We start from the raw sequence: 26,679 nt of genomic DNA, 5'->3' as shown, positions 1-26,679 counted from the left end.
CATCCATTCGGGCTGACAAAGTGGCCACTGCCTTACTGGAGATCTTCTCCAGAGTGGGTTTTCTCCAGGAAATGCTCACCGACCGAGGGACCCAGTTCATGTCACAGCTGATGGAGTCCCTCTGTAAGCAGATACACGTGCAACATCTGGTAGCCAGCCCGTATCACCCACAGACCAATGGCCTGTGTGAGCGGTTCAATGGCACCTTAAAGCAGATGCTTAAGATGTTGGTTGACTCCCACTGGAGAGACTGGGAGCGGTATCCCCCACACCTTCTATTTGCCTACCGGGAGGTTCCACAGGCCTCAACGGGGTTCTCCCCCTTTGAGCTCCTGTATGGGCGACGGGTTAGGGTGCCCCTTGCCCTTGGGTAGGAAGCGTGGGAAGGAGATTTGACCAACCCTGGAGTGTCGGCCATTGAGTATGTCATGCGCTTCCGGGACAGAATGACGGCCTTGACGCGGCTGATGCATGACAATATGGCCCAGGCTCAAGCTGGCCAGAAGCGGTGGTACGACCAGAATGCTTGTGAGAGGACCTACCAGGTGGGTCAAAAGGTATGGGTACTGGTCCCTGTCCCACAAAACAAGCTTCAGGCGGCATGGGAGGGTCCATACCTCGTGCACCAGCAGCTCAACGCAGTCACCTATCTGGTCACCCTGGACCACGCCCGTGGAAGGAGGAAGGCCTTCCACGTGAACATGATGAAGGCACATCATGAGCGGGAGGCTTGTGCTCACCCAGTGTGCAACCTCCCCGAGGAAGGTGAGGTAGAAACCCTCCTGGATCTGCTCACCCAAGCCAAGGCGGGTGGATCCATCGAGGATGTGGGGGTTGGCCACCAGCTCTCGGAGGACCAACATTCCCAGCTGGGGGTCACCCTACACCCCTTTCGAGGGCTGTTCAGCAGCCTGCCCGGAAAGACTGAGGCAGCCGTCCATGAGGTGGACACCGGCAATCACCCCCCGATCCGGCGTTCAGCATATCGGGTCTCTCTCGAGGTGCAGCAGCATATGCGCCAAGAGATAAAACGAGATGCTGAAACTGGGGGTGATCCAAACATTCAACAGTGCGTGGGCTTCGCCTGTAGTCCTCGTCCCTAAAAAGGACCGAACTACGCGGTTATGCGTGGACTACCAGGGGCTCAACGCTGTGACGGTCACCGATGCGTACACAATGCCGCGCATCGATGACCTGCTCGATCAGTTGGCCGGGGCCAAGTACCTGACCATCATGGATCTGAGCAGGGGATATTGGCAGATTCCCCTGATCCCTAAGGCACGGGAACGCTCTGCCTTTATCACCCCATTTGGACTGTACGAGTCCACGGTGATGCCCTTCGACATGAAGAATGCCCCTGCCACTTTTCAGCGGATGTTCAACGCGCTGCTCAAGGGACTGGAAGGGTATGCGACCGCGTACCTAAATGACATTGCCATCTTCAGTGCCACCTGGGAGGATCACCTACAGCACCTGGCGCAGGTGTTAGGGCGGATCCAGAGAGCAGGGTTGACCATTAAGCCGGAAAAGTGCCAGCTGGGTATGAGTGAGGTCAACTACCTGGGACACCTGGTAGGTGGGGGAGCTCTGAAGCCAGAGCCCGGGAAGGTGGATGCCATCACCTCCTGGCCCTCCCCCAGGACCAAGAAGCAGGTGATGTCCTTCTTGGGGACTGCTGGGTACTATAGGAGGTTTGTTCCACACTATAGCACCCTGGCCAATCCCCTGACGGACCTCACCAAGAAGAAGCTGCCTGATGCAGGCGCCTTCCAGGCGCTCAAAACCGCCCTTTATAGCTCTCCCGTACTACAGGCAGCCGACTTCACGCAGCCGTTCGTAGACTTTGGCCTCGGTGCTGTGCTCAGCCAGGTTGAGACTACGGGACATGAACACCACTGAACAGAGGAAGATGACTAACTAAGGAACTAAGGGAGAGGGTATGCCAGCCAGAGGGGAGCAAGCACACGCTTTCTGGGGGCTGCCCGGCAACTAAGTCTTGGACCTGCGGAACGCTGAGCCCCCCGGCTTCCACAAACGACCTTCAACCTGGTAAATTGACCTCCAGCTTTATAACTCTAAGCCTCGCCTTATGATTGTTAGATTTTACTCTGACTGTAACTCGATATATTTTTATTGTATATTTCTTGTAATTACCTAGTGCGCCCTTAAGGCATTTAAATCATAAATTAATTTTGGGCTGATCCTTTTACTCTGATTGCGAATCTTAGAATACCCAGAGTGGGTAACAGGGCAGTCTCCCCGGCCGCCATTTGCTCTAGGTGCAGTTCCCTTATTGACCTGAGAGACAAAGGGGGCGCTGGAGAGCTGTGCCTGTGTAGTTATTGGATTGGTGACTTGGGAGGAACTGGGTTTCCTTCACAAGCTGGAAGTGGGACAGACCAGGGTTTCTCTCTGACTGGAGACTGCAAGGGTCAGCTAGGAAAGCTGAGCAGTGTGTGTGTAAGCTGCAGCCTTTTCAGTGTGAACTGTGCCCAGAGTTAAACACTTGTTTGGTGCTGGAAGCTTCTACAGCTTGGGCTGAAGGAGATTCCGAGACTGGTGGGATTGTGCCTGTTCTATGTATGACGTTTGCTCTGGGATAACGGACTGTAATCAGTTCGGGTGAGCACGTGGTGACATATGTGCCCTGCTAAATGAACTGTTATTTTCTGTGAAGAGGCTGGTTTTTGGGTTTTGATAACATTTGAGTTTAATGAAAGCAAAAAAACTGCACCTGTCTGGAACAAACCGCATTGCCTGTGTGAACGCTTCCTAATGCCTACCCGAGAGGGTAGATCCCTACAATACTTAGTACCACCATAAGAACTTGTGCGGACCCTCCCCATACTACTAACCTGGATGGCTCGGCCGCTGGCAGAAATGAATGCTTCTACAGTGGTGGTGTAATCGCCTCCTGCAAACTTTTCCTTCTCGGTCTTCCTTCCTTTTACTACAGGAATTGCCAAGAGCTCCTCATAGACCCGGGCATAGAAATCCAGAATCTGCAGGACCTGCAGGCATCATCAGATACAGTTAATACTTCAAAGCTATACTTTCATTGCTCCTGGAAACCGTCAACAAGCTGGTCGACAGATACACCCCCTCATAACGAGTCTCTACATCAGGATAGTCGAAAATGAAACCGCCTGTGACTGAACGTTATCTCATTTACATGTAAGAAATGCCAACCGCAGACCTGAAAATTAAGGCTTTGGGAGGTCCCCCCAGCTCTTACAGTATCGAAAAGTGGCGCTGTCCCTTTAAAAAACGTGCTTGCTGTGCATGGAAAGAGTGTCAGACACTTCTAATCTAAGGAACCTGGGAATATTTTATTAAATTAACGTAATTCATTTCACAAAGTGACTTTAGGTTAAAAAAAAAAAAAAAAAAAAAGGAAAGAAAAGAAAAGAATCTGTATTTATTTAGAGCCCGGCTTAAGTGATGTAACCGAAAAAGAAGAAAAAAAAAATGCCGCAATGTGACATCCGAAGCAAATAACGAGGCCCCTTGTATTACAGAACGTGGGCACGACTCCATTTATATGACCCTATAGGAATAAGCCGAGAAGGGTGAAGTAAGGACACTTGGCGGACGGAGCCGGGATCAAGACGACAGGTAAGCGGCAGCGAGACGGGGCAACGCTGCCATCTGGTGGGCCGCTGGAAACATTACACCCACCTGTGCCAAATGGACACAGACTTTATCCCGTAGGACTATTTTCTGGCCATTTGCTAAAGGTATTTAATTTTGGACTAGTTATATTTTTATTTCTTTTTCCATTATGGCAGTCAGAACTGTTTTTTTAATCTTTTTGTCAGATGTGTCATGGTTTGATTATTGCTGTACTAGTTACACAATATATAGGTGTTATTTTTTGGTAAATATAATGTATTTTTAATTACATTAACTTTTGTTTGTTTTGTGCAAAACTGCAGGAAAAACCATTTTTGATAAAGTGTTGTGACATACTTTTATCATCAAAAAATATTTCATATTGGGACTTACGGATAATAAAGTTTATTGGTTGTGAAATACAAGAAAAAAAAAATAAAAATAATAATTATATATTTATAATTTTTTTATAATATATTTTTTACTTATTATTTGTTTGGTTTTCTCTCACTATAATCCACATCTCTCTATGCTGGTGCATTATCTTAAGTACTAATGGTACATAGCTAGGTGCTAGGGCAGAGCAAAACTATAGTCAGCAGGATATATGGAGAAAAGTTCATTAAGAAAAACCGTCCCAATACATTTACCCAACAGATGTACCTCCTCTGCAGCCTCCTCTTGTGTAGCAAAAGCTGTGTGTCCCTCCTGCCACAGGAACTCGCGGGTGCGGAGGAACGGCTGAGGATGCTTGAACTCCCATCTCTGGGAGAGGTAGGGGAAAAAATCAGTCAATTGTGAGGGCTAAAGAGACCAATAAAGGGCCACAGATGATAGTACATACCACAACGTTGCACCACTGGTTGAGCTTTATAGGGAGGTCACGATGTGACTGCACCCATTTTGCGTACGCAGGATACATAACTGGAAAATATAAAATTAGAAAAATATAGAATCAGAAAAAAAAAAAAATATATATAATATCCATATATCTAAAATAATAATAATAACAATAAGAATAATAATAAAAAAAATGCATGCAGACCAGGATGGGGATGAGGAGCCATGCAGACCAGGATGGGGATGAGGAGGCCATGCATACCAGGATGGGGATGAGGAGCCATACATACCAGGATGGGGATGAGGAGGCCATTCATACCATGATGGGGATGAGGAGCCATGCAGACCAGGATGGGGATGAGGAGGCCATTCATACTAGGTTAAGGATGAGGAGACCATGCATACCATGACGGGGTTGAGGAGGCCATGCATACCAGGATGGGGATGAGGAGGCCATGCCTACGAGGTTGGGGATGAGGAGGCCATGCCTACGAGGTTGGGGATGAGGAGGCCATGCAGACCAGGCTAGGGATGAGGAGCCATGCAGACCAGGATGGGGATGAGGAGGCCATTCATACTAGGTTAAGGATGAGGAGGCCATGCATACCATGATGGGGATGAGGAGCCATGCAGACCAGGATGGGGATGAGGAGCCATGCAGACCAGGATGGGGATGAGGAGCCATACATACCAGGATGGGGATGAGGAGACCATGCATACCCAGGATGGGGATGAGGAGACCATGCATACCAGGATGGGGATGAGGAGGCCATGCAGACCGGGATATAGATGAGGAGCCATGCATACCAGGATGGGGATGAGGAGGCCATGCATACCATGATGGGGATGAGGAGCCATGCAGACCAGGATGGGAATGAGGAGCCATGCAGACCAGGATGGGAATGAGGAGCCATGCAGACCAGGATGGGAATGAGGAGGCCATGCATACCAGGATGGGGATGAGGAGCCATACATACCAGGATGGGGATGAGGAGCCATACATACCAGGATGGGGATGAGGAGGCCATTCATACTAGGTTAAGGATGAGGATGCCATGCATACCATGATGGGGTTGAGGAGGCCATGCCTACGAGGTTGGGGATGAGGAGGCCATGCATACCAGGATGGGGATGAGGAGGCCATGCATACCAGGATGGGGATGAGGAGGCCATGCATACCAGGATGGGGATGAGGAGGCCATGCCTACGAGGTTGGGGATGAGGAGGCCATGCATACCAGGATGGGGATGAGGAGGCCATTCATACTAGGTTAAGGATGAGGAGGCCATGCATACCATGATGGGGTTGAGGAGGCCATGCCTACGAGGTTGGGGATGAGGAGGCCATGCATACCAGGATGGGGATGAGGAGGCCATGCATAACAGGATGGGGATGAGGAGGCCATGCATACCAGGATGGGGATGAGGAGGCCATGCATACCAGGATGGGGATGAGGAGGCCATGCATACCAGGATGAGGATAAGGAGGCCATACCTACGAGGTTGGGGATGAGGAGGCCATGCATACCAGGATGGGGATGAGGAGGCCATGCATACCAGGATGGGGATGAGGAGGCCATGCATACCAGGATGGGGATGAGGAGACCATGCATACCAGGATGGGGATGAGGAGGCCATGCATACCAGGATGGGGATGAGGAGGCCATGCATACCAGGATGGGGATGAGGAGGCCATGCATACCAGGATGGGGATGAGGAGGCCATGCATACCAGGATGGGGATGAGGAGGCCATGCATACCAGGATGGGGATGAGGAGGCCATGCATACCAGGATGGGGATGAGGAGGCCATGCATACCAGGATGAGGATAAGGAGGCCATACCTACGAGGTTGGGGATGAGGAGGCCATGCATACCAGGATGGGGATGAGGAGACCATGCATACCAGGATGGGGATGAGGAGGCCATGCATACCAGGATGGGGATGAGGAGACCATGCATACCAGGATGGGGATGAGGAGGCCATGCATACCAGGATGGGGATGAGGAGGCCATGCATACCAGGATGGGGATGAGGAGACCATGCATACCAGGATGGGGATGAGGAGGCCATGCCTACGAGGTTGGGGATGAGGAGGCCATGCATACCAGGATGGGGATGAGGAGGCCATGCATACCAGGATGGGGATGAGGAGGTCATGCATACCAGGATGGGGATAAGGAGGCCATACCTACGAGGTTGGGGATGAGGAGGCCATGCATACCAGGATGGGGATGAGGAGACCATGCATACCAGGATGGGGATGAGGAGGCCATGCATACCAGGATAGGGATGAGGAGACCATGCATACCAGGATAGGGATGAGGAGGCCATGCATACCAGGATGGGGATGAGGAGGCCATGCATACCAGGATGGGGATGAGGAGGCCATGCATAACAGGATGGGGATGAGGAGGCCATGCATACCAGGATGGGGATGAGGAGGCCATGCATACCAGGATGGGGATGAGGAGGCCATGCATACCAGGATGGGGATGAGGAGGCCATGCATACCAGGATGGGGATGAGGAGGCCATGCATACCAGGATGGGGATGAGGAGCCATGCATACCAGGATGAGGATAAGGAGGCCATACCTACGAGGTTGGGGATGAGGAGGCCATGCATACCAGGATGGGGATGAGGAGGCCATGCATACCAGGATGGGGATGAGGAGACCATGCATACCAGGATGGGGATGAGGAGGCCATGCAGACCGGGATATAGATGAGGAGGCCATGCAGACCGGGATATAGATGAGGAGCCATGCATACCAGGATGGGGATGAGGAGGCCATGCCTACGAGGTTGGGGATGAGGAGGTCATGCATACCAGGATAGGGATGAGGAGGCCATGCCTACGAGGTTGGGGATGAGGAGGCCATGCATACCAGGATGGGGATGAGGAGGCCATGCCTACGAGGTTGGGGATGAGGAGCCATGCAGACCGGGATATAGATGAGGAGCCATGCAGACCATGATGGGGATGAGGAGGCCATGCATACCAGGATGGGGAGGCCATGCATACCAGGATGGGGATAAGGAGGCCATGCATACCAGGATGAGGATGAGGAGGCCATGCATACCAGGATGGGGATAAGGAGGCCATACCTACGAGGTTGGGGATGAGGAGGCCATGTATACCAGGATGGGGATGAGGAGGCCATGCATAACAGTATGGGGATGAGGAGGCCATGCAGACCAGGATGGGGATGAGGAGGCCATGCATACCAGGATGGGGATGAGGAGGCCATGCATACCAGGATGGGGATGAGGAGGCCATGCATACCAGGATGGGGATGAGGAGGCCATGCATACCAGGATGGGGATGAGGAGGCCATGCATACCAGGATGGGGATGAGGAGGCCATGCATACCAGGATGGGGATAAGGAGGCCATACCTACGAGGTTGGGGATGAGGAGGCCATGCATACCAGGATGGGGATGAGGAGGCCATGCATACCAGGATGGGGATGAGGAGGCCATGCATACCAGGATGGGGATGAGGAGGCCATGCATACCAGGATGGGGATGAGGAGGCCATGCATACCAGGATGGGGATGAGGAGGCCATGCATACCAGGATGGGGATGAGGAGGCCATGCATACCAGGATGGGGATGAGGAGGCCATGCATACCAGGATGGGGATGGGGATGAGGAGGCCATGCATACCAGGATGGGGATAAGGAGGCCATGCCTACGAGGTTGGGGATGAGGAGGCCATGCCTACGAGGTTGGGGATGAGGAGGCCATGCATACCAGGATGGGGATGAGGAGACCATGCATACCAGGATGGGGATGAGGAGACCATGCATACCAGGTTGGGTATGAGGAGACCATGCATACCAGGATGGGGATGAGGAGACCATGCATACCAGGTTGGGGATGAGGAGACCATGCATACCAGGATGGGGATGAGGAGGCCATGCATACCAGGATGGGGATGAGGAGACCATGCATACCAGGATGGGGATGAGGAGGCCATGCATACCAGGATGGGGATGAGGAGACCATGCATACCAGGATGGGGATGAGGAGGCCATGCATACCAGGTTGGGTATGAGGAGACCATGCATACCAGGATGGGGATGAGGAGACCATGCATACCAGGTTGGGGATGAGGCGACCATGCATACCAGGATGGGGATGAGGAGGCCATGCATACCAGGATGGGGATGAGGAGCCATGCATACCAGGATGGGGATGAGGAGGCCATGTATACCAGGATGGGGATGAGGAGGCCATGTATACCAGGATGGGGATGAGGAGGCCATGTATACCAGGATGGGGATGAGGAGGCCATGCATACCAGGATGGGGATGAGGAGACCATGCATACCAGGATGGGGATGAGGAGCCATGCATACCAGGATGGGGATGAGGAGGCCATTCATACCAGGATGGGGATGAGGAGCCATGCATTCCAGGATGGAGATGAGGAGCCATGCATACCAGGATGGGGATAATGGAGCCATGCAGACCAGGATGGGGAGGTCATGCAGGCCAGAACGGGGATGAGGAGCCATGAAGACCAGGACGTTTTGGAGCTTGTTTTTTAGGGCGAATATCCATTTGCGAAGCGAGTTTTTCTAACGGGACAGAAAGCGATGCCATTCTTGTCTCTAAAATATGTGACCGCTGTGAGGAGCCATAATGGGGACACATCCCATATCAAGATGGCGGTGTAATGGCAGACTGAATGTCCTCGCTATGAATGTGCAGGTTATGGCGCTGCCGGTCGTTGCTGACCGCAGGAGATTTAATCCTATGGTTATTTACCCGTTTCGCTCGTTGGCCGCACGGCGATTGGCTCAGCCAGTTCGGTCTTCCCTGATCGGGTCACCCAGGCCACCTAAATAAATAAAATCGCAAACATATTTAATACAGATAATAAACCTGGGTCAGATTAAACATAACACTAAAGCTCTAATGTACGCCCTGTAAAATAGTCTCCTGCACCGCACGGCCCCCCTGCATTAACTCCTTAATGACGCAGTCAGTTTTAGCTTACATTTACTCTCCTATCTTCCAAAAGCCATCATTATTTTTTTTATATTTTCACAGCCATGGATGTTCTTTTCACAAGAAACAAAAGAAAATTCCTTCTTGGGCTCACATCAGCCGAGGTCCAGGTATGCACCCTGTAGAATTTGGAGAAAGTATGAAGGGAAGACCAGGTAGCGGCTGTACAGAGCTGGGTCACAGAGGCCTGGTGATGGCAGCCCCCACTGTGCAGGTGGAGAGGGTCCTCACTCCCGGAGGGGGTGGTCTTTCCTTCCCCTGGTATGCCTCCATTATGGCAGAGCGGAACCAGGGGGGATAGTGGACCTTGGAAGGAAAAGTATCCTGCTCAGGAATCACCAATAAGGCGTTGGAGTCTGAATGATGCTGTTCTTGAGAGGTACAGGGGTAGGGCCCTAACGAGTTACGACTTGTGAAGGGATGTTCCAAAGGGTGAGATGGGCAGAAGGATGGATGATGTCCTCGTTGAGGTGGAATGGTGAAACCACCTTGGGAAGGAAGGCACCGGTTGGAGAACCACCTTGTCCTGGTGGAGGACGAGAAAGGGGAAGCAGCACGAGAGAGCTGCTAGTTCTGATACCTGCCTGACTGCAGTGATCAAAGCAATGAACAGAACTTTCTAGGAAAGATGAGAGGGTGATGTCTCGAATGGGTCTCTGGAGGACGCTCAAGACTAGGTGACGGTCCCACGGGATGACGATATGGAGGAACAGAGTGTGAGACTCCCTGCAGGACGGTCTTGACATGGGAGCGGGAAACCAGAGGATAGAGAGTGTGGAGACCCAACACTTGAGGAAACAGAGACAACCCAGACTCTAGGCTAAAATGTAGGAACCCCAGGAGTGAAAGGAAAGAAAAGGACATGTAGTCCATGAGCCAAGAACCAAATTTGACGATATCGGTACCAAGCGGAGTGACTAATTCTCTTTGGTATTTTTAGGTAGATGCATGTCTGTAGTTTATTTTTTGATATGATAGCCCTTACATATACGTAGCTTATTAACCCCTTCAGCCCTAGGCCTATTTGTACCCAAGTGCCTAAGCCAATCTGACCTGTGCCACTTCATGGGCTAATAACTTTGGAACGCTTTCACCTATCCAAGCCATTCTGAGATTGTTTTCTCGTGACATATTGTACTTCACGTCAGTGCTAAATGGGAGTCAATATATTTTACCTTTCTATATAAAAAAATGCTAAATATTCGGAAATTTTGGAAAAATCGGCAATTTTTTAACTTTGAAATTCTCTGCTTTTTACAAAAATACTGATACCCCCCATAATAGTTATTAATTTACACTCCCCACATGTTTACTTCATATTGGCATCATTTTGAAAATGAAACCTTATTGTTTTACGACGTAATAGGGCTTATAGTTTTATGCGCAATTTTTCACATTTACAGCAAAACCCACTTTTCAAAGGACCAAGTCACTTCTGAAGTCACTTTAAGGGGCTTACATAACAGAAACCACCCATAAATTACCCCATTTTGCAAACTACACCCCTCAAGCTGTTCAAAACTCATTTTTAAAAACTGTTAACCCTTTAGGTGTTCCACAGGAATTTTAGCATGAGCCAAGAACCAAATATGACGATATCGGTACCACCCGGAGTGACTAGATGTAGTATTTGTAACAAAATTTAATCCAAGTTATGTAAATACACACTGAACATGTCATGTGCATATATATATATATATATATATATATATATATATATATATATATATATATATATATATATATATATATATATATATATATACATATATATATATATATATGTTACTCCATAATATCTTCAACATCGGACTCTGAATCTGACTGTTGTTCTACTGGCTCGTCTTCAGTACCCTTGTTCTGGCATGTCTGTAATCTGCACATGTCTGTGCACTTCAGGCCATTGCTGAGGCAAGTACACTGAGGAAGTTCACATGACCGCACACACTTGCAGGACAGTAGCTGTATAATAGCTTCTGGTGCTGGTGCCCCTTGCATCCACTTGACAACAAGCTTTCCGTCGTTATCTATCATCCAACCGCAGTCTGTTGGGTTTGCAACCCATGGCTGGCTCTGCAGACTTCTCCTCCAGATCGCAGCCTGGTAGTTTGCACGCAGTGCATGCATGAAAAGGCAGTCCTGGCAAGGAGGGAGTTGACTTGACTCTACCACTCCACGTCTGGCACAGAACAGCTGATAACGGAGCCTGTTTACCTCAGTTGTTTGGGTAGTTGGCAGGTACATGTGGCAGGTGATTTCCTGTAACTTCTCAAAAAGTTCGGTAGACACTTCCCATGAACGACCAACTTCCTGAAAGGCATCCTGGTATGTCTTGTTCATCTTCAACTGCTTGAGTGTCGTCATCTTCCCACGGCCAGCGAATGCACTGACGGTGTCACAGCCTGTAAATGCATGCATACCAATCAATGAATCACATACGCTGCCTCCCAATGTTCGGCTCAGAGTGGTGATATCCAGGAATCTTGTCCGGTTCTGTGTACCGCATTTCTGGAACAGGTGGGATGGGATTTTGTGGCACATGCCCAGACACAGGACCATGACATCAGTATCCTCCGAAGTGATGATGACCGACTTGTAACCAGATTCTGCTGCATGAAGAGCATGGAGAAGGAGGCGTGTGTCTGCTTCTTCTTGATTTGACTTAAGGTCAGCAGCCTCTTCCCACTGTTCTTTGGTGATCTTAAAGCAGAGCTGCTCACATGTGACATACAGCTCCTTCTCCTCAAGCTTCTCCCTGTGGTGTTTCGCCTTCCATTCTTCTACCAGAAACTTTATGAGACTTGCCTTGTTGGAGGAACTACTTAGAAGCTTTTTCCACTGCTGGATGTTGTGCCCATGTTGAATGTTCTTGAAATGGATCCCTGTGCCTTCATATCTGTTGACTCTTTCTGTATCTTTGATGGATGTCTCCTTGTAGACGTCAAAGACAATATCAATGCGCTTGCTCTTAGCACCCTCATGGATAGCGCGACTCATTGCTGTGCCTGCTAGCTGGCCAAATGTTGCATTGTTTCCCTTCAGTTTCTGAACCAGGCTCATCCCATCAATGATGGTTGCAGAGGGCTCGGGGATCACTTCTGCAGGACGAGCATTCCTCTCCAACTCCCTTGCGAGGGCAGCCTTGTTGGTCTTGCGGATAGACCCATCACCATTGGCAAGTGCCCATGGCAATGGACCCAGGGGATGAGTCAAGACATCACTCATTTGTAGCTTTCTGTTCTCAGCTACAAGTATCATCTGGCCAAATAGGTTTCTGTCAGCCTTCAAAATTACCTCCTTGCCAAGACCTTGTCTGCGTGTCTTCATTTGGATGTTAGAGAACGTTTTAAGTTTGTTCTTCGTCATCTTGTCATGAAACAATGTAGTTGGCTTATCGGTACCCAAACGCTCATCCTTGAATGTTTGATATGCATCCTCTCCTATACTGTATGCCCCTTGAAGGTCTTTGGCTACATCTGGTGGTGCTACAGTCGCTGTTGACAAACTGATAAGTTCACCATTATGCTCTTTGTTGAAGGGGTTCACCCAACCTGTCTCCAGCAGTTGAACGAAAGATTGGACATCGGCTTCATCTCTTCTAATCCTAGACACCTGTAGGTCTGAATGGCTGAAGTCAGTATATTGTTGGCCTACCAGGGCCCTCAGCTGCCTCAAGTACATACTGCGGTACTCTGATGTCAGGTAGAACCTGGAAACAGCTCCAACTTTGAGGCTGAAGCCTTTTGTGCCCCCTGGTGTCTGGGTGTCTTTGTTGATTGTCTCTTCAATGGTCTGGTCCACAGGAATTCGTCCAAAAGGATTCTTGCTACCGATCTGGACCGAAAAGCCACCTTGCATGAAGTATTCATGGACCTCTGGGTGTTCTATGGGCAGCCGAGACATTGTGGCATAGTAATAGGTTAGGGTGTTGGGGCACCTCAGGGTGTCTTCAAATGTGACATAGCCCCCTAGATTTCTTCCAGTAAAATTTGCACTCCAAAAGTCATTTGGCGCTCCTTCCCTTCCGAGGCCTGCCGTTCCCCAATACTGCAGTGTACGACAACATATCGGGTGTTGTTGTGTTCGGGAGAGATTGGTGAACAAATAGTGGGGTGCATTTTTTGCTGGTACACCTCTTAAAAATAAAAAAATGAGCCTAAAATGACACCTTCATGTAAAAAATGCACTTTTTCCATTTTCTCAACCAAGTGTTTCCAACTACTGTGAAACACTGGTTGGGTCAAAGTGGTCACTATACCCCCTAAAAGATTCCTTGGGGGTGTAGTTTCCAAAATAGGGTCACTTTTTGGGGTTTCCACTGTGGGGGTACCTCAGGCAGCCTTCAAATGTGACATGGCCCCCTAGATTTCTTCCAGTGAATCCGCCACCCAAAAACCACATAGCGCTCCTTCCGTGTTGAGCTGTGCTGTGTGCCCATACTTTAGTTTACGAGTACATGTGGGGTGTTTCTATAAACTGCAGAATTAGGGTAACCAAGTTTGGGTTTGCCGTTAACCCTTGCTAGGTTGCAGGTAAAATTGGATTACAATGTAATATCTGGAAAAAAAATGAAATTTTGAAATTTCGCCTTCATTCTGCTAAAATTCCTGTGGAACACCTAAAGGGTTAACAGTTTTTAAAAATGAGTTTTGAACAGCTTGAGGGGTGTAGTTTGCAAAATGGGGTAATTTATGGGTGGTTTCTGTTATGTAAGCCCCTTAAAGTGACTTCAGAAGTGACTTGGTCCTTTGAAAAGTGGGTTTTGCTGTAAATGTGAAAAATTGCGCATAAAACTATAAGCCCTATTACGTCGTAAAACAATAAGGTTTCATTTTCAAAATGATGCCAATATGAAGTAAACATGTGGGGAGTGTAAATTAATAACTATTATGGGGGGTATCAGTATTTTTGTAAAAAGCAGAGAATTTCAAAGTTAAAAAATTGCCGATTTTTCCAAAATTTCCGAATATTTAGCATTTTTTTATATAGAAAGGTAAAATATATTGACTCCCATTTAGCACTGACGTGAAGTACAATATGTCACGAGAAAACAATCTCAGAATGGCTTGGATAGGTGAAAGCGTTCCAAAGTTATTAGCCCATGAAGTGGCACAGGTCAGATTGGCTTAGGCACTTGGGTACAAATAGGCCTAGGGCTGAAGGGGTTAATAAGCTACGTATATGTAAGGGCTATCATATCAAAAAATAAACTACAGACATGCATCTACCTAAAAATACCAAAGAAAATTAGTCACTCCGGGTGGTACCGATATCTGGCCCGGCTCATGGACTAATGTGAGTTGTCGGATTGTCCTCGCACCAGCAAAAAAAAAAATGCTTTCCATGTGCCATGATAAATGCGAGAGGACAAGGGCTTTCTCGCCTTGACCATGGTCTGGATGAACTGACATGAGAAACCTGCCTGTCTCAAGACACTGGCTTCAACACCCATGCCATTAGCTTGAGAGACTGAACTCTGGTGGAAAAGGGGACAATGAGCAAGAAGGTTGACCGACTGTGCACCAAGCTCTTCTGGGCCAGTCTGGAGCCACGAGGATTACTGGTACTTCATCTGCATTGATCTTCTTGACGACTCTGGGAATAAGAGGGACCAGGGAAGGACCAAAGAATCGGATCCGATCGCCAGGGGTCGCGGGACCTAGACATGAAATGAGGGACCTTGTCATTCATCCAGGACACCATGAGGTCGATGTCGGGTGTGCTCCACCTTCAACAGATTTGGGTGAACAGATCTACAATATCTGGTTGTGTTGAGAGACCACTCACTTGAGGAGAGGCCTTCGAACCTTAGGAAGTCGGCGTCCCAGTTGTCCACACCAAGGATATGAAGTGATGAGATTGGCAGGACACACTATTTGGCCCACAATAGAATTCGAGAGACTTTTGACATGACGGGCCGGCTCCGTGTTACGCCCTGATGGTTCATGCATGCCACGGCTGATGCATTGTCAGACTGGATGTGTACCGGGTAACCCCCCAGCAGGTCCTGCCAGTGAAGTAGGGAGGTAGATGGCTCTTTGTTCCAGGATGTTGATGGGTAGAGAGGCCTCCCGGGATTTCCAGCAGCCTTGAACTGTGCGTCGGTGGAATACTGCCCACACCCATGTCTGCCTGAACCTATGACCATTTGATCAGACAGTGAGCATTACCTTGTGGCCGACACTTTGCTATAACTCACCTCTGGGGCAAAGTCGGCAATGTGGGTCTTCTCTTTCTCAAGTGCCGCCTGAGACACGAACATGGGGAAGTAGCAGTTCTCCACGCCCAACTTTCTTATTTCGCCATCAAAGAAATTTTGAATGGATTCCCAGATGGCAAAGGCCCATGGCCGCAGCACGTAGCACCCGCTGACGTCGTAATACTCGATCATCTCTGCCTTTGTGATCACCTGGAAGACACAGAAGATATGTAGGATGTGACACTTTCTGACATGGGCCACGTGCACATCTCGTCCCTGATGTGCGCCCGTCGTACATATCCGTACCGCTTCTACGTGAAAAGCAGCCATCAGCAAACCCGTATGTACACAGAGCATACAAGTGATGAGCAAGCGTGCTCAAATTAGGTGTTATCTTAGGATGCTCGTGTCTTAATCGAGTATTTTCAGATTGTTCAAAAAATATGCTCGAGTCCCCGCGGCTGTTCGACAATGGCAACACAGAAGGATTGCCAGTTTGGGTGTCTCTGTACAGCCGAGGGTAAAACCTGGTGGACAGGGCTGAATGTCCGGCAATAGGCCTGGCTGCAGAAGAGGATACTGAAGGTAAAACTCCAGTGCTCGTCTGATAAGGGAGGGGGGAGATCGGTGCCCTTGAAGGGGCCCGTCGCCCCAAGAATCAGCTCAGGCAGTGGCTTCCCACGTCGCAGGAGAGGATACGGAGAGGTAAAACTCCCGTGCTCGCCTGTTGATGGTTCGAGGAGATCGGAACATGAAAGAATCCGTCGCCCCATTCGACCGTAGTAAAAAGTAAAAAACGGAAAAAAAGTTCTTTGGGTCTGAATAGCAGACCAGTCCGTGTGCCTCCTACGGACACTAAGCAAGAACTGGTTAGCTGGGAGCCAGCAGAGGGGTGTATACTGCAGGGGAGGAGCTAACTTTCTTTGTAATACTTAGTGTCAGCCTCCTGGTGGCAGCAGCATACACCCCATGGTCTGTGTCCCCCAATGAGGCGAAGGAGAAATGCTCGATTAGCACCTGAGCATGCTCAGATAACACCTTATCCGAGTACGCTCACTCATCACTTGAGCATACGTCTTTTTTAAAGAAGTATTCCCATCTTATAAAACAATGGCTATCGCTAGGCTATGATATTACTAAACCATCTTTGGGGGGGGGGAGCACCGACATTACAGAGAATAAGGGGGCAGCGATGATTTAGCCTGGCGTCCTCTGTGCAAGGGCACAAGTATTCAGACTAAACACAATGTGCACAGAGGCTTACACACATCGACACTGCCAGCCGGTAACGTACCTGGGAGTACCAGTCTGCAAGATTTTCCTCCTTCTTGGCTTCCAGTCCCAGCCTAAAATAATAAGAGAAAAAAAAAAAAAAATCACACTTGGGGAACAAGCCCTTATTACACGTACATCATTTTACAATGTTCTGCAGCCAAGCATCTATTGTTCACTGTTAGCAACCAAATAGGAATATTGCTCCTTAAAACGTTTTTTCCTTAAGTGCATTTATGTTTAGCACCCTCCAAAAAAAAAAAAAAAAATCATTAGCCTTCTATAACCTCTGTATTACTGGCTGCAGAATGAGTGAACTGAGAATCTGCCAGTGAGATCCTTTTAAATGTCCAATGGCAAACTTTTTAACTCTTGTCTGTCTTTTTCTGAGCTCCTCTCAGCTGATTGATGACCATAGACCAGATCAAAAATTAAATATGCAGGGAAATAAGGAGCCAAGAACTTCTCCACCTGGGTGGAGATCCCTTTTAAGTAAACGAACTGAGATATAAGGCAGGAGATCAGAGGCGTCGAGTCGTACCTGGTCTGTTTCTTAGGGCCTTGCCCCTCAGCGACCTCCTTGCCCGCGTCCTTCTTTTTCTGGCTGTCTCCTTGTTTCGGCTGCTTGTTCTGCTTTTCGGACTTATTTTCTTTCTCCTTCTGGTTCTTGTCTTCTTTAGTTGCAGTTGTGGCCGCCGCTGTCTTCTCTGCTCCTGTCTGAGCCTTGTACTGAGCCAGGGCAAGCACCGAATCAAGAAGCTGCTTCACTGCAGCATCGACCACATCCTAAAAATAATCAGTCGTGTCAAATCGCCATAAAAAGGATTGTAAAAAAAAAAAAGAAAAAAAAAAAGAAATTTTTTTTAATTTTCCCTAGAAAAAGAGGTCTCTATTCCCTGCACGTCTATTCTGGCGGCCACTAGGGGGAGCGTACATCTTAGTGCAATGTATAAATATATACAGTAAGGTCCAAAGCTCCCCCTAGTGGAGGCCAGAATTGGATCACTTAAAGGGGGTTTGTACCATCTTCATAATTTGGTATTGCCAGATAGAGCTTGTAAATAGAAGCAATTTTGCAATTTACTACTTGTTAATATTTTCAACCGTTCTTGAGATATTAACACTTTTCTTTTGTTCACAGCTCATTGTCTTGGAGACCGACCACTGCTGTGAGACAGCAGAACACACGCAGTGCTTACATGCTCTTTATAATGAGCTTGTAAGCACAATTCAGGAGATATCCAGGATCAATGGAGTGTACTGTAAGCTCTAAACCCCGACTAGCTTCAGCGCACTGCTTACAAGCCAAACTGCAGCGGTGGTCGGTCTCCTAAGCAACGAGCTATACGCAAAAACTGAAATGTTAATATCTCAGGAACGGGTGCAAATTTTAAAAAGCAGTAAATTGCAAAATTGCTTGTTTTTACCAGGACTATCCAACAATATCCACCTATGAAGATGAAAATAACCCCTTTTTTGTCTATTATATACCCATATTCGTCAATTCAGAAGCAACGTAGTGCACACCATCCGATAAAGACGTTGATGGATACAGTAGTCTTCTTACCTTGGAAGCGTTCTCGCTCGTCAGTTTTCGGACCTGTTCCCCTTGCTTGGTGAGCATGTTAAGCAGTTGCTCAGACTCACAAGACGGCAGCTTATTTTCCTGAACAGGTTGCGCCGCCGCTGCGCTGCTTAGAGGAGGTTGTCCCGGCTTGTACTCCTGCCCGGTCATTTCTTTATATTCAGCCTTGAGAGACAGCAGGGCTTTTACCGCTTCATCCACTTTGTCCTTAAAAAAATGGAAAAGATGATGACCAACATTTGTCAGTAAAATCAGCTTTGTTGTCAATAACAGCCAATCACAGAAAAGCTTTCATTTCATTAACTGTTTTTGAAAAATTAAAGCTGTACTGTGATTGGCTGTTGTAGGCAACAAGGCCGGTTTTACTCGGGGACAGGTTTGATAAATGTCCCCATGATTCACAGTCCTGGAAGACATCACATCTGTGGTTATTTCCAAAAAAAATCATCTTAAATGAGCTCTCTCATAAAGACAACTGACATCTTTATATCATGAGGTGTCGTAAGGGCGCCACAGAGAGCCGCTAACAAGTACATCTCTCTGTGCATGCCTCACAGTCAATATTTCTTTAAAAGTTTATTTCCATCTTCCTAAACGGGTATTCCAAGATAGTTCTTGTAAATACGAGAAAATTTGCAATTTACTCCTAATTAAAATTTTCAGCCGTTTGTGAGATATTAATACTTTTATTTTGCTTACAGCGCGTTGCCTTGGAGACCGACCACCGCTGATAGTACCGGCTGTAAACAAAAGTGTCTATATCTCAAGAACGGCTGCAAATTTTAATAAGGAGTAAATTGCTTAAGTGTTTGTTTTAACAAGCACTATCCGATAATAGGCATCTATGCGGACGGGAATAGACCCTTTAATGGCCAGTATGACATATTGACATATTACATTACATCAGGTGGCACAGCTAGTGGCATCTCCCCTCAGCAAAATGATATGGGAACACTGCACAGAAAAGATGTAGAATCTTATTGCAAATGGCCCAAAACTGTTTTACCTTTGGCGCCTTTTCGGATTTGAGCTTGCGGACGAGCTCCCCCTGCTGCGACACCTTGTTGTACAGAGCGATGTTGTCGCTGGGGGATGCATGACTGGAGGTTGTTGGGGGGGTGGAAGTACTAGAAGGAGACTGAGAGGAAGAAGGAGGACCCCCGGGCTTGTATTCCTGACCGCTCTGCTGCTTGTATTCAGCTTTAAGGTTCAAGAGGCTTTTCACTGCGGCATCTATCTCCTCCTAAATGTGGAAGCGAGAAAGAGGGGAGAGCGAGAAAGAGGGGAGAGCGAGAAAGAGGGGAGAGCGAGAAAGAGGGGAGAGCGAGAAAGAGGGGAGAGCGAGAAAGAGGGGAGAGCGAGAAAGAGGGGAGAGCGAGAAAGAGGGGAGAGCGAGAAAGAGGGGAGAGCGAGAAAGAGGGGAGAGCGAGAAAGAGGGGAGAGCGAGAAAGAGGGGAGAGCGAGAAAGAGGGGAGAGCGAGAAAGAGGGGAGAGCGAGAAAGAGGGGAGAGCGAGAAAGAGGGGAGAGCGAGAAAGAGGGGAGAGCGAGAAAGAGGGGAGAGCGAGAAAGAGGGGAGAGCGAGAAAGAGGGGAGAGCGAGAAAGAGGGGAGAGCGAGAAAGAGGGAAGCAGCAAACATTAAACCAAGATCATCATGAAAACAAACATTGGCACAAAAATCTCCAGTGTATCCTATAGTGGAATAATATCGCAATACCGGGTCCTGTGCTGACTATTAATGTCCAATAGTTAAAACTACTCAGAAAGATCATAATTATCCATATTGTAGATAATACTACGATATGGAGAAAAGGATTGGAGCACAAGTCTTAATTCAGATTTTACAACCGGCCCAGTCACCCTCACAGTATACAGCATCCCCATCCATCACCGCTTGGAGGGGAAGGGGGGGACGGCATCCTACATAAAGACTTGGTTGGGGGAGTTTGGGGAAGGTACCCAGTGGTCAGATATTTATGTCCGTGCTGTAGGAGATTGATCAGTAACTAGTACATGAATTATCTGAACGTTCCAGTCGGCCTCAGACATGGAGAGTTTGTTGCACGTGGTCATGGCTGCCGTTATGTATAGACCCAGTACACAAAGGCAAAGCATTGCATCTACACACACAACACAAGTGTGGCCGCAGGGTCCTACCTTGGAAGCCTTCTTGCTTTTCAGCTGTCGGACCACCTCTCCTTGCTCAGAGACCCTGCTGTATAACAGGGTGATGTCGGAGCTTGGAGGACTGGAGGAAGCAGTAGGCGGGGGGCCGCTGGCTGGGGCTACAGGAGGCGAGGGGCCGCTGGCTGGGGCTACAGAAGGGGCGCCTGCCTTGTACTCCTGTCCAGTTATTTGCTTATATTGTGTTTTCAGCTCTAATAAACTTTTCACAGCCGCTTCTACCTGAGGCTTTAGAGCGAAAGAGAAGGAGCAGCAGAGCAGACACCAAACAGAAAGAAAAACAGAAAAAGTTTAAGAAAGTTGTGAAAGAAGCTGGAGAAAATCCCTGCAATCAGCACAGCTTAAAGGGGTCCTGGTGCCGCTGCCTTCCACATCAGTAGCCTGGCAGGTATCGTGAACGCATCCTACATGACGTCACCATCACTAACGATGCAAAAAGCGAGCAGCACCAGAGAACCCCTTTAAGACATTAAGTAAAAGGGGCTTTTCTGGAGACTTTTCAAAACTAGTCATAGGATAGAGAATGTTATAAAACAAGGAAATAAGCATTACTGACCCCTTATATCGTCTCGACCATCCTTCACATGACCATTGCAGTGATATATATATCTACAACACAAGGCCAGTGATTGGCTGCAGTGGTCACATGAGTGATAGATGGCCTGTTATTACTTTTGTTATTAGAAGGGCTGGGGGAGAGGAGTAAAGTATTAAGTAATGGTCATTTCTGCATTTTACACCATTCTTTACCCTTAGCCCACCATTGGAAAATCCCTTTTAGAGAACCTTAAAGGCATCCCGATAACTCTAAAGGGTTCGTCCGCTACTGTAAACCACTTTCTAAAGGATCCTTTTTCTCCCATGAAATGGCCGATGTCGACCAGAATAAACAATCGTCAGCGTAAGGATCGATCGTGCGTGTCCACAATCGTCCAATACACAGGGTCAGGCATGTTGGGATTTTCTCGGCTGACGATCAGGTTCCACTTTCACTTTCTGTCTGAGCAAGAAGAGAGATTGTGCCTAGCTCAGACGAAATGTGAAGGTGGCGGACGATGATTGGCTGCAGCGGTCATATGATGCTGCCTGCTAAAAAAAATTTAAAAAAAAGCCAGGAGACTGGCAGTGCATACAGTGCGGAGTGAAAAAGTGACAGTGGTCTGTGAGGCATCAATAATTTTTCTTTTCCCTTACCCCCATGACCCATTTAGAATGTGTTTTAAAGTCATGGACAATCCCTTTAACATCCCCTATAAGCAAGAGTGGGGGTAGAAGGGGCTAAAAAGCACCAAAACAGGGTTTGCCTTTCTGGACGCTAGGAAAGATGGAGGACAAACCTCGACAAGCAGGGTGAACGGCTCATTGTCGCCTTACCTTTGGCGCCTTCTCTGTCTTTAGTCTACGCACCACCTCCCCTTGTTCGGACACCCTGTCATAAGCGGCTGTGGCATCGTCACCATCAGAGGCTGCCGCTGGGGAGGAGGTGACTCCCGGTGCTGGAGCGTTTCCGGGTTTATAGTCCTGACCCGTTGCCTGCTTATATTCAGCTTTCATTGACAGGAGAGCTTTTACAGCTGCGTCGATTTCAGCTTTTTCGGCTTTCTTGGTTTTGAGATCGCGGACGAGGTCTCCCTGAGCTGTAACCTTGTTGTAGAGAACCGAGGGGTCGGCTGCTGAAACGGGGGAAGGAACGGGGGCATCGTTCACCGCGGCTTCGGTGGGTTTTACCTTTGTCTGTGAAGCAAATAAGTGACACATTAAGAGATGTCATATTTATAGGGGGTCCAGGAACTAAATATGTAGGATAGGACATCAGTATCAGACTGATCGGGGGTACAGCCGTAGGACCTCCATCAGACATCGATGGCCCACTAGGTCGTGTCTGTAAATGTCCTGGGACAATCCCGTTTAAAATGTAATGTTCGGGCTCATGATCGCACGTTGCTCTGGGTATGACATTTTGCCGTGTGGTCATTTCTATAGGGCTTAACAGGGCCTGCGCATGTTAAAATAAATATGCTTAGACGTGTTCCTAATAAAAAAATTATATATATATATATATATATATATATATATATATATATATATATATATATATATATATATATATATATATATATATATATATATATATACACACACGCAACGTATTAATGTACTTCTATTATCACTGGACCCCCAATTTTCAGATATCAACCTCCATCCCGGGTACCGGCCAAAAGTGGATCTGCCAAACCCACTACCAGAGGAAGTATCTGATGTTCAGGGCACCTTGGAAACCAGAAGCAAATTAGAAAGTTGTAGAAGTGACTATATTAAAGCAAATTTGCGTCATTTTGTTTAAATTGGACAAATCCTTTAACCACATATTCCAAACTCTGTTTTAAAGAGACATCTAAAAAGTATTTTATTTTCTTCTCACTATAAAATCATCTGATGTCGCAGCCACTAGGGGGAAAAAACAACAACTTTACTACGTACCGACTATCTAAATTCCCCCTTTGCCATTATTGGGGTAGATTGATGAAGTGTAGAGGACATTAAACCATAGGTACGATTGCAGGGTTAAGTCCGCTAAGGGGGCTAATTAAAAATGTAAAAAAATAAATGTTTTTTAAAAAAGGAATATTTAGATCACCCCGTATTTCTCATAATATAAATTCAGAAATCTAAAAAAAAAAACATAGAAAATAACTTATTTGGTATCGTCAAGTGCGTAACTGTCCAAACTAATAAAACATGAAAAATATTTTCAGGAAAAAAAAATAAAAATCTATATAAATTTGGTCATTTTATCGAAAAGTGAACATCGTAAAAATATAGCTCATAAAAATCAATGGTAGAAACATTTTTTTTTTCATTTTTTCTGCCACACTTGAAATTTTATTCCTATTTCCCAGTGCTTAGTATTGTGTTGAGGAAAACTACAATGGGTCCCGCAAATAGAAGAAAAAAAAATGTAAACGTATGCAGATGGAAAAATAAATATGTCTCTTGGGAGAAGGTGAGGGAAAAAAATTAAACCGCAAATACTAAAAAGAAAAAAAAAAAAAAGATGGAGGTTTCTCCAAGAGATTAAAAATGGGTTTCCAAAATGGAGCATTTTCTGTCTAGTCTTAACACTCACTTCTTTCTTGACGCCGGCGGATTTCGTTTTCTCCTTGGAGCCAGAAGTTGGCATCTCCTTGGTGTGCCCATCTGGGATGTAGATCAGGACACACGGAGCCTCCATGCAGCTGTTGGGGCTGAGAAAAGTAAAAGACGAGTCAATAGGAGAAAGTTCTTGGATTTGTTAACAGAAATGTGGAAAATTAATTTAAAGCATGTATTACAATGACCAATTTCTGCACATCCAAGATTAGGATGTCGGTAAAAAAACAAAACAAAAAAAAACAATTATGTCTGCTCCCAATAAATGTATTATTTCATACCTGAAGGGCTCATACGTCTCATCACAAATATAAAAGCCCCTCCGCTGTAGCTGGATGATGTCTCCTTTCTTTAGGGTCTTCAGACAGGGGTCTCCGAGCATCACTTCTTCTTGCTGAAAAGAATCGCAATGTAATCAGTGATAAGTAGACCTTTACCAAAAAGAAAAAAAAAAAAAAAAAAAGGATTTTGGGTACTCGCCATAAAATCTCTCTCGGAGCCTTCACTGGGGGACGTCCCCCAATAAAGCAATACAGAAAAAAGGTTTTGCTTTTAATATGTATTACTGGCACCCAATGTTTACAATGCTAAGCAGCTCAGTGCGGGGGTGTCATGATCCAGACTGGGTTTTGAGTCCTGTCTTCCCTTTTCCTGGTCTGATCATGTCAGGGGTTAACTATTCTCAGTCTCAGTCTGGTCTGGTGTTTGCTATTTATCTCCGCTGCATCCTGCAGGCGGTGTCAGTTATAGCTTCTGCCTATGGCGTGAGCAGCTGACTCCCAATTCCGACTCCGTGTTTTCCCTTCGTGTTTGGACTCTCTGGTACTTGACTCGGCTTTGACTCTGACCTGTCTTTTGCTCCTGGTACTTCTGCTTCTGTCTGGTATTGACCCTCTGGCACATCGACGTGACAATCAGTGAGATCAGCGGTTCACGCCATCTATGTGGGCAAAGATGCTGAGCTCAGAGATTGGGTGCAGCATTGTCAACGTGGCACAAACGCTGCAGCCAAATAATGGAGACGGGAGCAGTTGAAAATTGACGAACGCCGTACCCTGCAGTCTCATGGACAATGGATGGAGCGGAGGGCGAGAATGTGCGCCTCCGCTACGCTCACGCCCAGGCTCAAAGGCGAGTTAGTCAGTAAGTTATTCTTTATCCTATGGATAAGGCATAACTTTAGATTCTGGGGATACCACTTTAATCTCATAGATGTCCAATATGGAGACCCGCCGCTAACATTTACATAAATTTGATTTATTTTTTTTAATGCTCGGAAATAAGTGTTTATCCCCAGGATGGGACGGTCGCTGTCACCTTGCTGCTCCGGTTAATGTACTGTTTGAAGTCTTCTTCTTTCCCCAGGACAGGTTTTGTGATCAGATGGTCGTAGTTGACACAGACTGTTGGGGTTAATGGAGCTTCAGGAGTGTCGGCCAGCCACGTTATCTTGGTGGTTTTCTTGTAGTCTTTGTTTTCCAAGTTGAGTTGGGCATCGAGAGACGTTATCTTCCCACTGGAGTCTCTGCAGATGAGAAACCGGAAGTCTAAATTAACGGTAACCAAAGCAAAAACACATTAGGGTCTCAGACGTATGTATGCATGTTTTGTATTAGCGTAAATCTATGAGGTCAAATCTTCACAATCGGCAGGTACCTACTGTATATAGGGTTGGCGCCTGATACTTTCCGATCATGGAGGTTTGCCCAACCCAATGTCACCTGTGCTGATCACCTCCCATTGTGGAAGTGAGCAGCGCCCCTTTAAATTCTTTTTAACAGTGTCTTACCGGTGGATTTTGGTGATGATGAGATTCCCCCAGTTGATAAAGGTGACCGTCTCTCCCTCAGACAGCGTCTCAGCATCAGCTCCTTCTATAAGGACTCGGGGGCCGTACCATACAGATTTCACACCGACCTCCGCATTCTAGAGACGTGGAAAAAAAAAAGTAAATCATTTTACAATTTTACCTGCGCTGATACATTGTAGCAAACCATCACGGCAGGAGAGAGCGCCCATTGCCAAGGCACAGCTGACACAAACCCACAGCAAATCAGATGTTGCTTTGGAGTAAAATTTGCCCAAAAAGGAGCAAATACACTGATAAATGTGGGGGGAAAGTTTATGAGAAAAGTTGCTGAAACTTTCTGAAAAGGAGGACTAAACTTTCATCCTCCGAAATCTAACAGCAAATGAATATTAGTGAGGAACATAATAGACGGATTTACATTGTTCTTTCCGTGAAATGCGAGCTCTGTCCAGTCCTATCCTACACAGACAACTCACTGATGTGGATGAGCACTGTGTAATACCTAGTCCTCCCTGCGGGAGTGCTGTAGAGAAATTAAACACTTACTGCCAGATTTCCCTATAGATTACACATGATTTCAGGAGGAACCGGAAGAGGGACAATGTTTGATCTTGTGAATTTGTGTACCCTTCCTAACAAATAGGGATTTTCTAAAGCCCAAATCCCGCGTTAAAAAGAATGATAGAGCGTGGAAACCTTTGGGTGCTTGGCCACTTCTGTCACTCCTTCCTGAGCCCCGGGGATGTTGACTGGGACGACTTGGCTCTTCAGTAAAGCGTTGTACCGCGGAGCAATAGGGTCAATCACCTGGCGGAGGCAAACACAGGAGGAGGTGAGATGCCGTCATGTACTTTTCTTACCATATAAAAGGCGGGATATTTACTGGTCTTGAGTGCTCAGGACAGAAGTGTCGGCAGATGATTGCAGACGCTCAATGGGGTCTCCAGAAAAATCACCAAAAGAGATCTCCCTGGACTAGGTCTTCAGGTTTTCTGCACTGTACGCATCAG

The 26,679-nt window shown here is 47.3% G+C and overlaps 1 protein-coding gene across 2 annotated transcripts in view; it reads right to left on the bottom strand.

Annotated features, from left to right (window-relative positions):
* Positions 1-26,679, bottom strand: part of EPRS1 (glutamyl-prolyl-tRNA synthetase 1) — an 85,051-nt gene that overhangs the window by 23,594 nt on the left and 34,778 nt on the right. The window contains exons 13-28 of one of the 2 annotated variants that reach the window (XM_077282246.1): positions 26,366-26,476; positions 25,649-25,785; positions 25,177-25,384; positions 24,141-24,253; positions 23,837-23,954; positions 22,084-22,443; positions 20,683-20,937; positions 19,533-19,769; positions 18,509-18,733; positions 17,483-17,727; positions 16,964-17,015; positions 15,670-15,879; positions 9,228-9,300; positions 4,457-4,536; positions 4,276-4,377; positions 2,856-3,011 (exon numbers count right to left, since the gene is read on the bottom strand). In XM_077282246.1, the coding sequence (XP_077138361.1) occupies positions 2,856-3,011; positions 4,276-4,377; positions 4,457-4,536; positions 9,228-9,300; positions 15,670-15,879; positions 16,964-17,015; positions 17,483-17,727; positions 18,509-18,733; positions 19,533-19,769; positions 20,683-20,937; positions 22,084-22,443; positions 23,837-23,954; positions 24,141-24,253; positions 25,177-25,384; positions 25,649-25,785; positions 26,366-26,476 (2,682 nt within the window). The remainder of the gene's footprint in view (positions 1-2,855; positions 3,012-4,275; positions 4,378-4,456; positions 4,537-9,227; positions 9,301-15,669; positions 15,880-16,963; positions 17,016-17,482; positions 17,728-18,508; positions 18,734-19,532; positions 19,770-20,682; positions 20,938-22,083; positions 22,444-23,836; positions 23,955-24,140; positions 24,254-25,176; positions 25,385-25,648; positions 25,786-26,365; positions 26,477-26,679) is intronic. The other variant, XM_077282247.1, reaches the window with a different exon arrangement.

This window comes from Ranitomeya variabilis, chromosome 2 (genome assembly GCF_051348905.1).
Source record: "Ranitomeya variabilis isolate aRanVar5 chromosome 2, aRanVar5.hap1, whole genome shotgun sequence".
Lineage (NCBI taxonomy): Eukaryota > Metazoa > Chordata > Amphibia > Anura > Dendrobatidae > Ranitomeya > Ranitomeya variabilis.
The sequence above is the reverse complement of the archived record's forward strand: the minus strand, read 5'-3'. Positions and strand labels throughout refer to the sequence as shown.